General features: G+C 48.2%; 1 protein-coding gene and 1 long non-coding RNA gene across 2 annotated transcripts in view; one reads left to right on the top strand and one right to left on the bottom strand.

Moving 5' to 3' along the window:
• Positions 1 to 12,221: 12,221 nt before the first annotated feature.
• LOC127925228 (maternal embryonic leucine zipper kinase-like) overlaps positions 12,222 to 19,220 on the top strand; it is a gene marked incomplete at its 5' end in the record, with an annotated part of 11,516 nt that continues 4,517 nt past the window's right edge. The window contains 2 exons of the mRNA XM_052510107.1: positions 12,222 to 12,288; positions 13,025 to 13,123. Coding sequence (XP_052366067.1) covers positions 12,222 to 12,288; positions 13,025 to 13,123 — 166 coding nt within the window. The remainder of the gene's footprint in view (positions 12,289 to 13,024; positions 13,124 to 19,220) is intronic.
• LOC127925225 (uncharacterized) lies at positions 15,502 to 18,340 on the bottom strand. Its single transcript, XR_008120161.1, has 3 exons — positions 18,235 to 18,340; positions 16,079 to 16,243; positions 15,502 to 15,550 (listed from the first exon to the last, which is right to left on the bottom strand). It is a non-coding gene; the product is annotated as an uncharacterized LOC127925225 (long non-coding RNA).

Below are 19,220 nucleotides of genomic sequence, written 5' to 3' on the forward strand. Positions count from 1 at the left end.
GTCTGTGGTTGTCTGTGTGGGTGTCTGTGGGTGTTCGTGGTTGTCTGTGTGGGTGTCTGTGTGGTTGTCTGTGTGGTTGTCTGTGTGGTTGTCTGTGTGGTTGTCTGTGTGGTTGTCTGTGTGGTTGTCTGTGTGGTTGTCTGTGTGGTTGTCTGTGTGGGTTGTCTGTGTGGGTGTCTGTGTGGTTGTCTGAACTACCCACTGGTGGTGATGGTGCTGAATCTCTCCTCTCCCTCTCTCTTCTCTCCCCTCTTCTTCTCCCTCTCTTCTCTCCCCCCCTCTCTCTCCCCTCTCTTCTCTCCCCTCTTCTCTCCCCTCTCTTTCTCTCCCTCCTCTTCTCTCCCCCTCTTCTCTCCCCTCTCTCTTCTCTCTCCTCTGTCTCCTCTCCCTCCTTTCTCTCCCCTCCCTCCTCTCCCCTCTCTCCTCTCTCTTCTCCTCTCCCTCTGTCTCTCCCTCTCCCCTCTTTCTCTCCCTCCCCTCTCCCTCTCTCTCTCTCCCCTCTCTTCTCTCTCTCCTCTCTCTCTCCCTCTCTCTCACTCTCTCCCTCTCTCTCTCTCCCTCTCTCTCTCTCTCCCTCCCCTCTTCTCCCCTCTTTCTCTCTCCTCCTCTCTCCTCTCCTCTCCCTCTCTCCCCTCTCTCTTCCTCCCTCTCTCCCTCTCTCTCTCCCCTCTCTTCTCCCCTCTCTCTCTCTCCTTCTCTCTCCTCTCTCTCTCTCCCCCTCTTTCTCTCTCCCTCTCTCTCTCTCTTCTCCCTCTCTCTCCCTCCTCCCTCAGAGAACCTGTTGATAGATGAAGACCACAACCTGAAACTGATCGACTTTGGTCTCTGTGCAACCAAAGGTAACCACACTGTCATGTTGTCTCAGTGATATGTGTCAAGGCTTAGTGGTCATTGTCTGTAAATATATAGATTTGATTCATGTGTTCTGTGTGCCAAGTCCTCCTTATTAATCACTGTTATAGGGGGTCTGGGATATGAGTTAATGACCTGTTGTGGTCCAGTCTACTAACAGTCTTCATAGGGGGTCTGGGATATGAGCTGAAGACCTGTTGTGGTCCAGTCTAATAACAGTCTTTATAGGGGGTCTGGGATATGAGCTGATGACCTGTTGTGGTCCAGTCTAATAACAGTCTTTATAGGGGGTCTGGGATATGAGTTAATGACCTGTTGTGGTCCAGTCTAATAACAGTCTTTATAGGGGGTCTGGGATATGATTTAATGACCTGTTGTGGTCCAGTCTAATAACAGTCTTTATAGGGGGTCTGGGATATGAGTTAATGACCTGTTGTGGTCCAGTCTAATAACAGTCTTTATAGGGGGTCTGGGATATGAGTTAATGACCTGTTGTGGTCCAGTCTAATAACAGTCTTCATAGGGGTCGCAGGATATGAGCTGATGACCTGTTGTGGTCCAGTCTAATAACAGTCTTTATAGGGGTCTGGGATATGAGTTAATGACCTGTTGTGGTCCAGTCTAATAACAGTCTTCATAGGGGGTCTGGGATATGAGTTAATGACCTGTTGTGGTCCAGTCTAATAACAGTCTTTTATAGGGGGTCTGGGATATGAGTTAATGACCTGTTGTGGTCCAGTCTAACAGTCTTTATAGGGGGTCTGGGATATGAGTTAATGACCTGTTGTGGTCCAGTCTAATAACAGTCTTTATAGGGGGTCTGGGATATGAGTTAATGACCTGTTGTGGTCCAGCCTAATAACAGTCTTTATAGGGGGTCTGGGGGATATGAGTTAATGACCTGTTGTGGTCCAGTCTTATCAGTCTGTCTTTATAGGGGTCTGGGATATGAGTTAATGACCTGTTGTGGTCCAGTCTAATAACAGTCTTTATAGGGGGTCTGGGATATGAGTTAATGACCTGTTGTGGTCCAGTCTAATCAGTCTGTCTTTATAGGGGGTCTGGGGATATGAGTTAATGACCTGTTGTGGTCCAGTCTAATCAGTCTGTCTTTATAGGGGGTCTGGGATATGAGTTAATGACCTGTTGTGGTCCAGTCTAATAACAGTCTTTATAGGGGTCTGGGATATGAGTTAATGACCTGTTGTGGTCCAGTCTAATCAGTCTGTCTTTATAGGGGGTCTGGGATATGAGTTAATGACCTGTTGTGGTCCAGTCTAATAACAGTCTTTATAGGGGGTCTGGGATATGAGTTAATGACCTGTTGTGGTCCAGTCTAATAACAGTCTTTATAGGGGTCTGGGATATGAGTTAATGACCTGTTGTGGTCCAGTCTAATAACAGTCTTTATAGGGGGTCTGGGATATGAGTTAATGACCTGTTGTGGTCCAGTCTTATCAGTCTGTCTTTATAGGAGGTCTGGGATATGAGTTAATGACCTGTTGTGGTCCAGTCTAATAACAGTCTTTATAGGGGGTCTGGGATATGAGTTAATGACCTGTTGTGGTCCAGTCTAATAAACAGTCTTCATAGGGGGTCTGGGATATGAGCTGATGACCTGTTGTGGTCCAGTCTAATAACAGTCTTTATAGGGGGTCTGGGATATGAGTTAATGACCTGTTGTGGTCCAGTCTAATAACAGTCTTCATAGGGGGTCTGGGATATGAGTTAATGACCTGTTGTGGTCCAGTCTAATAACAGTCTTTATAGGGGGTCTGGGATATGAGTTAATGACCTGTTGTGGTCCAGTCTAATAACAGTCTTTATAGGGGGGGTCTGGGATATGAGTTAATGACCTGTTGTGGTCCAGTCTAATAACAGTCTTTATAGGGGGTCTGGGATATGAGTTAATGACCTGTTGTGGTCCAGCCTAATAACAGTCTTTATAGGGGGTCTGGGATATGAGTTAATGACCTGTTGTGGTCCAGTCTTATCAGTCTGTCTTTATAGGGGTCTGGGATATGAGTTAATGACCTGTTGTGGTCCAGTCTAATAACAGTCTTTATAGGGGTCTGGGATATGAGTTAATGACCTGTTGTGGTCCAGTCTAATCAGTCTGTCTTTATAGGGGGTCTGGGATATATGAGTTAATGACCTGTTGTGGTCCAGTCTAATCAGTCTGTCTTTATAGGGGGTCTGGGATATGAGTTAATGACCTGTTGTATCCAGTCTAATAACAGTCTTTATAGGGGGTCTGGGATATGAGTTAATGACCTGTTGTGGTCCAGTCTAATCAGTCTGTCTTTATAGGGGGGTCTGGGATATGAGTTAATGACCTGTTGTGGTCCAGTCTAATAACAGTCTTTATAGGGGGTCTGGGATATGAGTTAATGACTGTTGTGGTCCAGTCTAATAACAGTCTTTATAGGGGGGTCTGGGATATGAGTTAATGACCTGTTGTGGTCCAGTCTAATAACAGTCTTTATAGGGGGGTCTGGGATATGAGTTAATGACCTGTTGTGGTCCAGTCTTATCAGTCTGTCTTTATAGGGAGGTCTGGGATATGAGTTAATGACCTGCTGTGGTCCAGTCTAATCAGTCTGTCTTTATAGGGGGTCTGGGATATGAGTTAATGACCTGTTGTGGTCCAGTCTAATAACAGTCTTTATAGGGGGTCTGGGATATGAGCTGATGACCTGTTGTGGTCCAGTCTAATAACAGTCTTTATAGGGGGTCTGGGATATGAGTTAATGACCTGTTGTGGTCCAGTCTAATAACAGTCTTTATAGGGGGTCTGGGATATGAGTTAATGACCTGTTGTGGTCCAGTCTAATCAGTCTGTCTTTATAGGGGGTCTGGGATATGAGTTAATGACCTGTTGTGGTCCAGTCTAATAACAGTCTTTATAGGGGGGTCTGGGATATGAGTTAATGACCTGTTGTGGTCCAGTCTAATAACAGTCTTTATAGGGGGGTCTGGGATATGAGCTGATGACCTGTTGTGGTCCAGTCTAATAACAGTCTTTATAGGGGGTCTGGGATATGAGTTAATGACCTGTTGTGGTCCAGTCTAATAACAGTCTTTATAGGGGGGTCTGGGATATGAGTTAATGACCTGTTGTGGTCCAGTCTAATAACAGTCTTTATAGGGGGGTCTGGGATATGAGTTAATGACCTGTTGTGGTCCAGTCTAATAACAGTCTTTATAGGGGGTCTGGGATATGAGTTAATGACCTGTTGTGGTCCAGTCTAATAACAGTCTTTATAGGGGGGTCTGGGATATGAGCTGATGACCTGTTGTGGTCCAGTCTAATAACAGTCTTTATAGGGGGTCTGGGATATGAGTTAATGACCTGTTGTGGTCCAGTCTAATAACAGTCTTTATAGGGGGGTCTGGGATATGAGTTAATGACCTGTTGTGGTCCAGTCTAATAACAGTCTTTATAGGAGGGTCTGGGATATGAGTTAATGACCTGTTGTGGTCCAGTCTAATAACAGTCTTTATAGGGGGTCTGGGATATGAGTTAATGACCTGTTGTGGTCCAGTCTAATCAGTCTGTCTTTATAGGGGGTCTGGGATATGAGTTAATGACCTGTTGTGGTCCAGTCTAATAACAGTCTTTATAGGGGGTCTGGGATATGAGTTAATGACCTGTTGTGGTCCAGTCTAATAACAGTCTTTATAGGGGGTCTGGGATATGAGTTAATGACCTGTTGTGGTCCAGTCTAATAACAGTCTTTATAGGGGGTCTGGGATATGAGTTAATGACCTGTTGTGGTCCAGTCTAATAACAGTCTTTATAGGGGGTCTGGGATATGAGCTGATGACCTGTTGTGGAAGTCCAGCCTACGCTGCTCCTGAACTCATCCAGGGTAAAGCCTACATCGGCTCGGAGGTGAGACACCCGGTGGGGGGGGGGGATTTAATATGTCTGGCTGTGTGAATATAATGAGTGTGTGTGTGAGGTCACTTAGAAATGTACTTGTTTGTGTAAGAAAAGCAACAAAATATATTTTATAAATAATGTCCATTTTTAAAATAACATCAAATTGATCAGAAATACAGTGTAGACATCGTTAATGTTGTAAATGACTTTTGTAGCTGGAAACGGTAGATTTGTTATGGAATATCTGCATAGGAGTACAGAGGCCCATTATCAGCAACCATCACTCCTGTGTTCCAATGGCACGTTGTCTTAGCTAATCCTAAGTTTATCCTTTTAAAAAGGCTAATTGATCATTAGAAAACCCCTTTTGCAATTATGTTAGCGCAGCTGAAAACTAATGTTTTGATTTAAAGAAGCAATAAAACTGGCCTTCTTTAGACTAGTTGAGTATCTGGAGCATCAGCATTTGTGGGTTTGATTACAGACTTAAAATGGCCAGAAACAAAGAACGTGTGTGTGTGTGTGTGTGTGTGTGTGTGTGTGTGTGTGTGTGTGTGTGTGTGTGTGTGTGTGTGTGTGTGTGTGTGTGTGTGTGTGTGTGTGTGTGTGTGTGTGTTACCAGGCTGCTGTGTGTTTGTGTTACCAGGCTGCTGTGTGTTTGTGTTACCAGGCTGCTGTGTGTTTGTGTTACCAGGCTGCTGTGGATATATAATGTGTGTGTGTGTTGTGTTACCAGGCTGATGTGTGGATATATAATGTGTGTTGTGTTACCAGGCTGATGTGTGGATATATAATGTGTGTGTGTGTTGTGTTACCAGGCTGATGTGTGGATATATAATGTGTGTGTGTGTTGTGTTATCAGGCTGATGTGTGGAGTATGGGGGTGCTGCTGTGTGGAGTATGGGGGTGCTGCTGTGTGGATATATAATGTGTGTGTTGTGTTACCAGGCTGATGTGTGGAGTATGGGGGCTGCTGTGTGGATATATAATGTGTGTGTGTGTTGTGTTACCAGGCTGATGTGTGGATATATAATGTGTGTGTGTGTGTTGTGTTACCAGGCTGATGTGTGGATATATAATGTGTGTGTGTTGTGTTACCAGGCTGATGTGTGGAGTATGGGGTGTGCTGTGTGGAGTATGGGTGCTGCTGTGTGGATATATAATGTGTGTGTGTTGTGTTACCAGGCTGATGTGTGGAGTATGGGGGTGCTGCTGTGTGGAGTATGGGGGTGCTGATGTGTGGATATATAATGTGTGTGTTGTGTTACCAGGCTGATGTGTGGAGTATGGGGGTGCTGCTGTGTGGAGTATGGGGTGCTGCTGTGTGGATATATAATGTGTGTGTGTGTTGTGTTATCAGGCTGATGTGTGGAGTATGGGGTAATGTGTTGCTCTGCTTGTGGATATCTGCCTTTGATGACGACAACTGTATGGTCCTCTACAGGAAAATCACCGTAAGTTACTGTCTGTATTGGTCAAGTTACATGGTGGCTAGCCAGGTATCCAAGGTAACTGACAGAACATGGTTGTTAGCCAGGTATCCAAGGTAATGTGACAGAACATGGTTGTTAGCCAGGTATCCAAGGTAACGTGACAGAACATGGTTGTTAGCCAGGTATCAAGGTAACGTGACAGAACAAGGTTGTTAGCCAGGTATCCAAGGTAACGTGACAGAACATGGTTGTTAGCCAGGTATCCAAGGTAACGGACAGAACAAGGTTGTTAGCTAGGTATCCAAGGTAACGTTACCAGAACATGGTTGTTAGCCAGGTATCCAAGGTAGTGACAGAACAAGGTTGTTGCTAGGTATCCAAGGTAACTGACAGAACATGGTTGTTAGCCAGGTATCCAAGGTAACGTAACAGAACATGGTTGTTAGCTAGGTACCCAAGGTACGTGACAGAACATGGTTGTTAGCCAGGTATCCAAGGTAACGTAACAGAACATGGTTGTTAGCTAGGTACCCAAGGTAGCGTGACAGAACATGGTTGTTAGCCAGGTATCCAAGGTAACGTGACAGAACATGGTTGTTAGCTCGGTATCCAAGGTAACGTGACAGAACATGGTTGTTACCTCGGTATCCAAGGTAACGTGACACATGGTTGTTAGCTAGGTATCCAAGGTAACGTGACAGAACATGGTTGTTAGCCAGGTATCCAAGGTAACGTGACAGAACATGGTTGTTAGCTAGGTATCCAAGGTAACGTGACAGAACATGGTTATTAGCCAGGTATCCAAGGTAACGTAACAGAACAAGGTTGTTTAACAAATGGTTCAGCCAGCTAGTAGTTTTAGGACGGACAGCTATTTCTGACACGGTAGAAGATAAAACATTTAGTGCCACTAATATAGTTCAGAACTGTTCAACCGTGACAGTTGGTTTTCTCTGGAGGAAAGGGTTCAACCGTGACAGTTGGTTTCTCTGGAGGGGAAAGGTTCAACCGTACAGTTGGTTTTCTCTGGAGGAAAGGGTTCAACCGTGACAGTTGGTTTTCTCTGGAGGAAAGGGTCAACGTGACAGTGACAGTTGGTGGAGGAAATGTTACTCTGGAGGAAAGGCGTTCAACCGTGACAGTTGGTTTTCTCTGGAGGAAAGGGTTAACGTGACAGTTGGTTTCTCCTTCTCTGGAGGAAAGGGTTCAACCGTGACAGTTGGTTTCTCTGGAGAAAGGGTTCAACCCGTACAGTTGGTTTTCTCTGGAGGAAAGGGTTCAACCGTGACAGTTGGTTTTCTCTGGAGGAAAGGGTTCAACCGCTACAGTTGGTTTCTCTGGAGAAGGGTTCAACCGTGACAGTTGGTTTTCTCTGAGGAGGTTCAACCGTGACAGCTGGTTTTCTGAGAAAGACGCTCAACCGTGACTGTTGGTTTTCTCTGGAGGAAAGGGTTCAACCGTGACAGTTGGTTTTCTCTGGAGGAAAGGGTTCAACCGTGACAGTTGGTTTCTCTGGAGGAAAGGGTTCAACCGTGACAGTTGGTTTTCTCTGGAGGAAAGACGGTTCAAGTGACAGTTGGTTTTCTCTGGAGGAAAGGGTTAGACCGTGACAGTTGGTTTTCTCTGGAGGAAAGGGTTAACCGTGACAGTTGGTTTTCTCTGGAGGAAAGGGTTCAACCGTGACAGTTGGTTTTCTGAGGGAAAGGGTTCAACTGTACAGTTGGTTTTCTCTGGGGAAAGAGTTCAACCGTGACAGTTGTTTTCTGGAGGAAAGGGTTCAACTGTGACAGTTGGTTTTCTCTGGAGGAAAGGGTTCAACCGTGACAGTTGGTTTTCTGAGGGAAGGGTTCAACCGTGACAGTTGGTTTTCTCTGAGGAAAGGGTTCAACCGTGACAGTTGGTTTTCTCTGGAGGGAAGGGTTCCACCGTGACAGTTGGTTTTCTCTGGAGGAAATGTGACAGTTGGTTTCTCTGAGGAAAGGGTTCAACTGTACAGTTGGTTTCTCTGGAGGAAAGGGTTCAACCGCGACAGTTGGTTTTCTCTGGAGAAAGACGTTCAACCGTGACTGTTGGTTTTCTGAGGAAAGGGTTCAACCGTGACAGTTGGTTTTCTGAGGAAAGGGTTCAACCGTGACAGTTGGTTTTTCTGGAGGAAAGGGTTCAACCGTGACAGTTGGTTTTTTCTGGAGGAAAGGGTTCAACCGTGACAGTTGGTTTTCTCTGAGGAAAGGGTTCAACCGTGACAGTTGGTTTTCTCTCTGAGGAAAGGGTTCAACCGTGACAGTTGGTTTTCTGAGGAAAGGGTTAGACCGTGACAGTTGGTTTTCTGGAGGAAAGGGTTCAACCGTGACAGTTGGTTTTCTCTGGAGGAAAGGGTTAGACCGTGACAGTTGGTTTTCGCTGGAGGAAAGGGTTCAACCGTGACAGTTGGTTTTCTCTGAGAAAGACGTTCAACCGTGACAGTTGGTTTTCTCTGGAGGAAAGAGTTCAACCGTGACAGTTGGTTTCTCTGGAGGAAAGGGTTCAACCGTGACAGTTGGTTTTCTCTGGAGGAAAGGGTTCAACCGTGACAGTTGGTTTTCTCTGGAGAAAGACGTTCAACCGTGACAGTTGGTTTTCTCTGGAGGAAAGGGTTCGACCGTGACAGTTGGTTTCTCTGGAGAAAGACGTTCAACCGTGACAGTTGGTTTCTCTGGAGGAAAGGGTTCCGTGACAGTTGGTTTTCTCTGAGGAAAGGGTTCAACTGTACAGTTGGTTTTCTCTGGGAGAGTTCAACCGTGACAGTTGGTTTTTCTGGAGGAAAGGGTTCAACCGTGACAGTTGGTTTTCTCTGGAGGGACGGGTTCAACCGTGACAGTTGGTTTCTCTGGAGGAAAGGGTTCAACCGTGACAGTTGGTTTTCTCTGGAGGAAGGGTTCCATGTGACAGTTGGTTTTCTCTGGAGGAAATGTGACAGTTGGTTTCTCTGGAGGAAAGGGTTCAACTGTACAGTTGGTTTTCTCTGGAGGAAAGGGTTCAACCGTGACAGTTGGTTTTCTGGAGAAAGACGTTCAACCGTGACTGTTGGTTTCTCTGGAGGAAAGGGGTTCAACCGTGACAGTTGGTTTTCTCTGGAGGAAAGGGTTCAACCGTGACAGTTGGTTTTCTCTGGAGGAAAGGGTTCAACCGTGACAGTTGGTTTTCTGGAGGAAAGGGTTCAACCGTGACAGTTGGTTTTCTGGAGGAAATGTGACAGTTGGTTTCTCTGGAGGAAAGGGTTCAACTGTATAGTTGGTTTTCTCTGAGGAAAGGGTTCAACCGTGACAGTTGGTTTTCTGGAGAAAGACGTCAACCGTGACTGTTGGTTTTCTCTGGAGGAAAGGGTTCAACCATGACAGTTGGTTTTCTCTGGAGGAAAGGGTTCAACCGTGACAGTTGGTTTTCTCTGGAGGAAAGGGTTCAACCGTGACAGTTGGTTTCTCTGGAGAAAGGGTTCAACCGTGACAGTTGGTTTTCTCTGGAGGAAAGGGTTAGACCGTGACAGTTGGTTTCTCTGGAGGAAAGGGTTCAACCGTGACAGTTGGTTTCTCTGGAGGAAAGGGTTCAACTGTACAGTTGGTTTTTCTGGAGGAAAGAGTTCAAAGTTGGTTTTTCTGAGGAAAGGGTTCAACTGTGACAGTTGGTTTTCTCTGGAGGAAAGGGTTCAACCGTGACAGTTGGTTTTCTCTGGAGGGAAGGGTTCAACCGTGACAGTTGGTTTTCTCTGGAGGAAAGGGTTCAACCGTGACAGTTGGTTTTCTCTGGAGGAAGGGTTCCACCGTGACAGTTGGTTTTCTCTGGAGGAAATGTGACAGTTGGTTTTCTCTGGAGGAAAGGGTTCAACTGTACAGTTGGTTTTCTCTGGAGGAAAGGGTTCAACCGTGACAGTTGGTTTTCTGGAGAAAGACGTTCAACCGTGACTGTTGGTTTTCTCTGGAGGAAAGGGTTCAACCGTGACAGTTGGTTTTCTCTGGAGGAAAGGGTTAGACCGTGACAGTTGGTTTTCTCTGGAGGAAAGGGTTCAACCGTGACAGTTGGTTTTCTCTGGAGGAAAGGGTTCAACTGTACAGTTGGTTTCTCTGGAGGAAAGAGTTCAACCGTGACAGTTGGTTTTCTCTGGAGGAAGGGTTCAACCGTGACAGTTGGTTTCTCTGGAGGAAAGGGTTAGACCGTGACAGTTGGTTTTCTGGAGGAAAGGGTTCAACCGTGACAGTTGGTTTTCTCTGGAGAAAGACGTTCAACCGTGACAGTTGGTTTTCTCTGGAGGAAAGAGTTCAACCGTGACAGTTGGTTTTCTCTGGAGGAAAGGGTTCAACCGTGACAGTTGGTTTCTCTGGAGGAAAGGGTTAGACCGTGACAGTTGGTTTTCTCTGAGGAAAGGGTTCAACCGTGACAGTTGGTTTTCTCTGGAGGAAAGGGTTAGACCGTGACAGTTGGTTTTCGCTGGAGGAAAGGGTTCAACCGTGACAGTTGGTTTTCTCTGGAGAAAGACGTTCAACCGTGACAGTTGGTTTCTCTGGAGGAAAGAGTTCAACCGTGACAGTTGGTTTTCTGGAGGAAAGGGTTCAACCGTGACAGTTGGTTTCTCTGGAGGAAGGGTTCAACCGTGACAGTTGGTTTCTCTGGAGAAAGACGTTCAACCGTGACAGTTGGTTTTCTCTGGAGGAAAGGGTTCAACCGTGACAGTTGGTTTCTCTGGAGAAAGACGTTCAACCGTGACAGTTGGTTTTCTCTGGAGGAAAGGGTTCACCGTGACAGTTGGTTTCTCTGGAGGAAGGGTTCAACTGTACAGTTGGTTTCTCTGGAGGAAAGAGTTCAACCGTGACAGTTGGTTTCTCTGGAGGAAAGGGTTCAACCGTGACAGTTGGTTTTCTCTGGAGGGACGGGTTCAACCGTGACAGTTGGTTTCTCTGGAGGAAAGGGTTCAACCGTGACAGTTGGTTTTCTCTGGAGGGAAGGTTCCACCGTGACAGTTGGTTTTTCTCTGAGGAAAGGGTTCAACTGTACAGTTGGTTTTCTCTGGAGGAAAGGGTTCAACCGTGACAGTTGGTTTTCTCTGGAGAAAGACGTTCAACCGTGACTGTTGGTTTTCTCTGGAGGAAAGGGTTGTGACAGTTGGTTTCTCTGGAGGAAAGGGTTCAACCGTGACAGTTGGTTTTCTGGAGAAAGACGTTCAACCGTGACAGTTGGTTTCTCTGGAGGAAAGAGTTCAACCGTGACAGTTGGTTTTCTCTGGAGGAAAGGGTTCAACCGTGACAGTTGGTTTTCTCTGGAGGAAAGGGTTAGACCGTGACAGTTGGTTTTCTCTGGAGGAAAGGGTTCAACCGTGACAGTTGGTTTTCTCTGGAGGAAAGGGTTAGACCGTGACAGTTGGTTTTCTCTGGAGGAAAGGGTTCAACCGTGACAGTTGGTTTCTCTGGAGAAAGACGTTCAACCGTGACAGTTGGTTTCTCTGGAGGAAAGAGTTCAACCGTGACAGTTGGTTTTCTCTGGAGGAAAAGGGTTCAACCGTGACAGTTGGTTTTCTCTGGAGGAAAGGGTTCAACCGTGACAGTTGGTTTCTCTGGAGAAAGCGTTCAACCGTGACAGTTGGTTTCTCTGGAGAAAGGGTTCGACCGTGACAGTTGGTTTTCTCTGGAGAAAGGCGTTCAACCGTGACAGTTGGTTTCTCTGGAGAAAGACGTTCAACCGTGACAGTTGGTTTTCTCTGGAGAAAGACGTTCAACCGTGACAGTTGGTTTTCTCTGGAGAAAGACGTTCAACCGTGACAGTTGGTTTTCTCTGGAGGAAAGGGTTCGACCGTGACAGTTGGTTTCTCTGGAGGAAAGGGTTCGACCGTGACAGTTGGTTTTCTCTGGAGGAAAGGGTTCATCCGTGACAGTTGGTTTTCTCTGGAGGAAAGGGTTCAACCGTGACAGTTGGTTTTCTCTGGAGAAAGGGTTCAACCGTGACAGTTGGTTTTCTCTGTTTGGTATAAAAGCCAGATTCAAAGCCTCTTGTGTAAACTAACCTCCCTGTTTTTACTGTTCTAGAGGTAGTTACAACAACCCTCATTGGCTGTCTCCTGGGAGCATCCTGCTACTCAACCAGATGATGCAGGTACACACACACACACACACACACACACACACACACACACACCTAGACACACTCCTCTTGCTCTTCGATTTTGACGTATGATCAGGTATAGTAGTAGTTATTGATTGTTTGGTATAGTAGTAGCTATTGATTGTTTGGTATAGTAGTAGTTATTGATTGTTTAGTAGTAGTAGTTATTGATTGTTTGGTATAGTAGGAGTTATTGATTGTTTGGTATAGTAGGAGTTATTGATTGTTTGGTATAGTAGGAGTTATTGATTGTTTGGTATAGTAGGAGTTATTGATTGTTTGGTATAGTAGTAGTTATTGATTGTTTGGTATAGTAGGAGTTATTGATTGTTTGGTATAGTAGTAGTTATTGATTGTTTGGTATAGTAGGAGTTATTGATTGTTTGGTATAGTAGGAGTTATTGATTGTTTGGTATAGTAGGAGTTATTGATTGTTTGGTATAGTAGGAGTTATTGATTGTTTGGTATAGTAGGAGTTATTGATTGTTTGGTATAGTAGGAGTTATTGATTGTTTGGTATAGTAGGAGTTATTGATTGTTTGGTATAGTAGGAGTTATTGATTGTGTGAGATCTGGTTTTGTATAGTAGTAGTTATTGATTGTGTGACATCAGGTTTTGTATAGTAGTAGTTATTGATTGTGTGACATCAGGTTTTGTATAGTAGTAGTTATTGATTGTGTGACATCAGGTTTGGTATAGTAGTAGTTATTGATTGTGTGTGTGTAGGTGGATCCTAAGCATCGTGTGACCATCAGACAACTCCTAGACCATCCCTGGACGATGTCTGGCTATGGCACCCCTGTAGAGTGGCACAGCAAGCAACCTGTAAGAACACACACACACCTACACACACACACCTACACACACACACACCTACACACACACACCTACACACCTACACACACCCTACACACACACACACCTACACACACACACCTAAACACACCTACACACACCTACACACACACACACCTACACACACACCTACACACACTCAAACACCTAAACACACCTACACGCGTACACCTAAGAACCCCGAACGCGCCTCTAAGAACCCCGACGCGCCTCTAAGAACCCCCGAACGCACCTCTAAGAACCCCCCGAACGCACCTCTAAGAACCCCGAACGCACCTCTAAGAACCCCCAAACGCACCTCTAAGAACCCCCAAACGCACCTCTAAGAACCCCCAAACGCACCTCTAAGAACCCCCAAACGCACCTCTAAGAACCCCCAAACGCACCTCTAAGAACCCCCAAACGCACCTCTAAGAACCCCCAAACGCACCTCTAAGAACCCCCAAACGCACCTCTAAGAACCCCCAAACGCACCTCTAAGAACCCCCAAACGCACCTCTAAGAACCCCCAAACACACCTCTAAGAACCCCCAAACGCACCTCTAAGAACCCCCAAACGCACCTCTAAGAACCCCAAACGCACCTCTAAGAACCCCAAACGCACCTCTAAGAACCCCCAAACGCACCTCTAAGAACCCCCAAGCACCTCTAAGAACCCCCAAACGCACCTCTAAGAACCCCCAAATGCACCTCTATGAACCCCCAAACGCACCTCTAAGAACCCCCAAACGCACCTCTAAGAACCCCAAACGCACCTCTAAGAACCCCAAACGCACCTCTAAGAACCCCCAAACGCACCTCTAAGAACCCCCAAACGCACCTTGTTACAGTTTTTTGTTTTTCCTTGTACGTTTTGGACTTCAGCACGTATAGCTCGTTAGCACGTATAGCTCGTTAGCACGTATAGCTCGTTAGCACGTATAGCTCGTTAGCACGTATAGCTCGTTAGCACGTATAGCTCGTTAGCACGTATAGCTCGTTAGCGCATAGCTCGTTAGCACGTAGGACGAACCGATTTGCTGTCAACTCGTTAGTCAGGATGTGTTACACCTGTGCTGGTTGCCATCTCGTTAAGGTCGACACCTTTAGTTGTCTCTAGATGTGGAGGGTCGACACCTCTAGTTGTCTCTAGATGTGGAGGGTCGACACCTCTAGTTGTCTCTAGATGTGGAGGGTCTACACCTCTAGTTGTCTCTAGACGTGGAGGGTCGACACCTCTAGTTGTCTCTAGACGTGGAGGGTCGACACCTAGTTGTCTCTAGATGTGGAGGGTCGACACCTCTAGTTGTCTCTAGACGTGGAGGGTCGACACCTCTAGTTGTCTCTAGACGTGGAGGGTCGACACCTCTAGTTGTCTCTGGATGTGGAGGGTCGACACCTCTAGTTGTCTCTAGATGTGGAGGGTCGACACCTCTCGTTGTCTCTAGATGTGGAGGGTCGACACCTCTAGTTGTCTCTGGATGTGGAGGGTCGACACCTCTAGTTGTCTCTAGACGTGGAGGGTCGACACCTCTAGTTGTCTCTAGATGTGGAGGGTCGACACCTCTAGTTGTCTCTAGATGTGGAGGGTCGACACCTCTAGTTGTCTCTAGATGTGGAGGGTCGACACCTCTAGTTGTCTCTAGATGTGGAGGGTCGACACCTCTAGTTGTCTCTAGATGTGGAGGGTCGACACCTCTCGTTGTCTCTAGATGTGGAGGGTCGACACCTCTAGTTGTCTCTGGATGTGGAGGGTCGACACCTCTAGTTGTCTCTAGACGTGGAGGGTCGACACCTCTAGTTGTCTCTAGATGTGGAGGGTCGACACCTCTAGTTGTCTCTAGACGTGGAGGGTCGACACCTCTAGTTGTCTCTAGATGTGGAGGGTCGACACCTCTAGTTGTCTCTAGACGTGGAGGGTCGACACCTCTAGTTGTCTCTAGACGTGGAGGGTCGACACCTCTAGTTGTCTCTAGATGTGGAGGGTCGACACCTCTAGTTGTCTCTGGATGTGGAGGGTCGACACCTAGTTGTCTCTAGATGTGGAGGGTCGACACCTCTCGTTGTCTCTAGATGTGGAGGGTCGACACCTCTAGTTGTCTCTAGATGTGGAGGGTCGACACCTCTCGTTGTCTCTAGATGTGGAGGGTCGACACCTCTAGTTGTCTCTAGACGTGGAGGGTCGACACCTCTAGTTGTCTCTAGATGTGGAGGGTCGACACCTCTAGTTGTCTCTAGACGTGGAGGGTCGACACCTCTAGTTGTCTCTAGACGTGGAGGGTCGACACCTCTAGTTGTCTCTAGACGTGGAGGGTCGACACCTCTAGTTGTCTCTGGACGTGGAGGGTCGACACCTAGTTGTCTCTAGACGTGGAGGGTCGACACCTCTAGTTGTCTCTGGATGTGGAGGGTCGACACCTCTAGTTGTCTCTGGATGTGGAGGGTCGACACCTCTAGTTGTCTCTAGATGTGGAGGGTCGACACCTCTAGTTGTCTCTAGATGTGGAGGGTCGACACCTCTAGTTGTCTCTAGACGTGGAGGGTCGACACCTCTGTTGTCTCTAGACGTGGAGGGTCGACACCTCTAGTTGTCTCTAGACGTGGAGGGTCGACACCTCTAGTTGTCTCTAGATGTGGAGGGTCGACACCTCTAGTTGTCTCTAGATGTGGAGGGTCGACACCTCTAGTTGTCTCTAGATGTGGAGGGTCGACACCTCTAGTTGTCTCTAGATGTGGAGGGTCGACACCTCTAGTTGTCTCTAGATGTGGAGGGTCGACACCTCTAGTTGTCTCTAGACGTGGAGGGTCGACACCTCTAGTTGTCTCTAGATGTGGGAGGGTCGACACCTCTAGTTGTCTCTAGATGTGGAGGGTCGACACCTCTAGTTGTCTCTAGATGTGGAGGGTCGACACCTCTAGTTGTCTCTAGACGTGGAGGGTCGACACCTCTAGTTGTCTCTAGACGTGGAGGGTCGACACCTCTAGTTGTCTCTGGACGTGGAGGGTCGACACCTCTAGTTGTCTCTAGACGTGGAGGGTCGACACCTCTAGTTGTCTCTGGATGTGGAGGGTCGACACCTCTAGTTGTCTCTGGATGTGGAGGGTCGACACCTCTAGTTGTCTCTGGATGTGGAGGGTCGACACCTCTAGTTGTCTCTAGACGTGGAGGGTCGACACCTCTAGTTGTCTCTAGACGTGGAGGGTCGACACCTCTAGTTGTCTCTAGACGTGGAGGGTCGACACCTCTAGTTGTCTCTAGATGTGGAGGGTCGACACCTCTAGTTGTCTCTAGATGTGGAGGGTCGACACCTCTAGTTGTCTCTAGATGTGGAGGGTCGACACCTCTAGTTGTCTCTAGATGTGGAGGGTCGACACCTCTAGTTGTCTCTAGACGTGGAGGGTCGACACCTCTAGTTGCCTCTAGACGTGGAGGGTCGACACCTCTAGTTGTCTCTGGATGTGGAGGGTCGACACCTCTAGTTGTCTCTGGATGTGGAGGGTCGACACCTCTAGTTGTCTCTGGATGTGGAGGGTCGACACCTCAGTTGTCTCTGGATGTGGAGGGTCGACACCTCTAGTTGTCTCTGGATGTGGAGGGTCGACACCTCTAGTTGTCTCTGGACGTGGAGGGTCGACACCTCTAGTTGTCTCTGGACGTGGAGGGTCGACACCTCTAGTTGTCTCTGGACGTGGAGGGTCGACACCTCTAGTTGTCTCTGGACGTGGAGGGTCGACACCTCTAGTTGTCTCTAGACGTGGAGGGTCGACACCTCTAGTTGTCTCTAGACGTGGAGGGTCGACACCTCTAGTTGTCTCTAGACGTGGAGGGTCGACACCTCTAGTTGTCTCTAGACGTGGAGGGTCGACACCTCTAGTTGTCTCTCTAGACGTGGAGGGTCGACACCTCTAGTTGTCTCTAGACGTGGAGGGTCGACACCTCTAGTTGTCTCTAGACGTGGAGGGTCGACACCTCTAGTTGTCTCTAGACGTGGAGGGTCGACACCTCTAGTTGTCTCTAGACGTGGAGGGTCGACACCTCTAGTTGTCTCTAGACGTGGAGGGTCGACACCTCTAGTTGTCTCTAGACGTGGAGGGTCGACACCTCTAGTTGTCTCTAGACGTGGAGGGTCGACACCTCTAGTTGTCTCTAGACGTGGAGGGTCGACACCTCTAGTTGTCTCTAGACGTGGAGGGTCGACACCTCTAGTTGCCTCTAGACGTGGAGGGTCGACACCTCTAGCTGCCTCTAGACGTGGAGGGTCGACACCTCTAGTTGCCTCTAGACGTGGAGGGTCGACACCTCTAGGTGCCTCTGGACGTGGAGGGTCGACACCTCTAGTTGCCTCTGGACGTGGAGGGTCGACACCTCTAGTGCCTCTGGACGTGGAGGGTCGACACCTCTAGTTGTCTCTGGACGTGGAGGGTCGACACCTCTAGTTGTCTCTGGACGTGGAGGGTCGACACCTCTAGTTGTCTCTGGACGTGGAGGGTCGACACCTCTAGTTGTCTCTGGACGTGGAGGGTCGACACCTCTAGTTGTCTCTGACGTGGAGGGTCGACACCTCTAGTTGTCTCTGGACGTGGAGGGTCGACACCTCTAGTTGTCTCTGGACGTGGAGGGTCGACACCTCTAGTTGTCTCTGGACGTGGAGGGTCGACACCTCTAGTTGTCTCTGGACGTGGAGGTCGACACCTCTAGTTGTCTCTAGACGTGGAGGGTCGACACCTCTAGTTGTCTCTGGACGTGGAGGGTCGACACCTCTAGTTGTCTCTGGACGTGGAGGGTCGACACCTCTAGTTGTCTCTGGACGTGGAGGGTCGACACCTCTAGTTGTCTCTGGACGTGGAGGGTCGACACCTCTAGTTGTCTCTGGACGTGGAGGGTCGACACCTCTAGTTGTCTCTGGACGTGGAGGGTCGACACCTCTAGTTGTCTCTGGACGTGGAGGGTCGACACCTCTAGTTGTCTCTGGACGTGGAGGGTCGACACCTCTAGTTGTCTCTGGACGTGGAGGGTCGACACCTCTAGTTGTCTCTGGACGTGGAGGGTCGACACCTCTAGTTGTCTCTGGATGTGGAGGGTCGACACCACTAGTTGACACTCAGTTCATCACATTGAGCTCAGAAAAAAACGGAATAAAATAGAATAATTGTGTGACGGCCCTGAATTTTTCTGAACCGTCTCAGTGCAGCTCCTTCCAATAGGGCGCTTTCCTTTAATTCCCAATTAAATAGCCAGCATCAGCTGCGCGAAAGGGGGTTGTGGAGGAGACCTGCCAAAGATGGAACCTGAGGCAGAAGTTGACCACGGCCTATCACCCACAGACCAATCTCACTGAGAGAGTAAATCGAACCTTGAAGACAATGATTGCTTCCTATGTAGGGACCCAGCACAAACACTGGGACAAGCACCTTCACGAGTTTCGATTTGCCCTGAATTCTGCTGTGCAAGAGTCCACTGGAGTCACACCTGCAGAGCTGAACCTAAGTCGTCCTCTCCGAGGACCTTTGGATATGGTGCTACAGCCCCAGCAGCTTACTCCAGACGCTGCTTGCTATGACCAGGTAGGCCATCTCCATGACTTGAGAGCTCTTGTCTCAAAGAACATGATCCAGGCTCGACTCAAGCAGAAGAGAAATTATGATAAGAACAGAAGAGACCTGCAGTTCCAGCTTCGTGATCGGGTGTGGCTTCGTGATCGGGTGTGGCTTCGTGATCGGGTGTGGCTTCGTGATCGGGTGTGGCCGTGATCGGGTGTGGCTTCGTGATCGGGTGTGGCCGTGATCGGGTGTGGCCGTGATCGGGTGTGGCTTCGTGATCGGGTGTGGCTTCGTGATCGGGTGTGGCCGTGATCGGGTGTGGCTTCGTGATCGGGTGTGGCTTTGTGATCGGGTGTGGCTTTGTGATCGGGTGTGGCCGTGATCGGGTGTGGCCGTGATCGGGTGTGGCCGTGATCGGGTGTGGCTTCGTGATCGGGTGTGGCTTCGTGATCGGGTGTGGCTTCGTGATCGGGTGTGGCTTCGTGATCGGGTGTGGCTTCGCTCTCATCCTTACTCGAAAGCTGAACAATTCTTCTCGGCCAAGCTC

This window comes from Oncorhynchus keta, unplaced genomic scaffold, assembly GCF_023373465.1.
Source record: "Oncorhynchus keta strain PuntledgeMale-10-30-2019 unplaced genomic scaffold, Oket_V2 Un_contig_5341_pilon_pilon, whole genome shotgun sequence".
Classification (NCBI taxonomy): domain Eukaryota; kingdom Metazoa; phylum Chordata; class Actinopteri; order Salmoniformes; family Salmonidae; genus Oncorhynchus; species Oncorhynchus keta.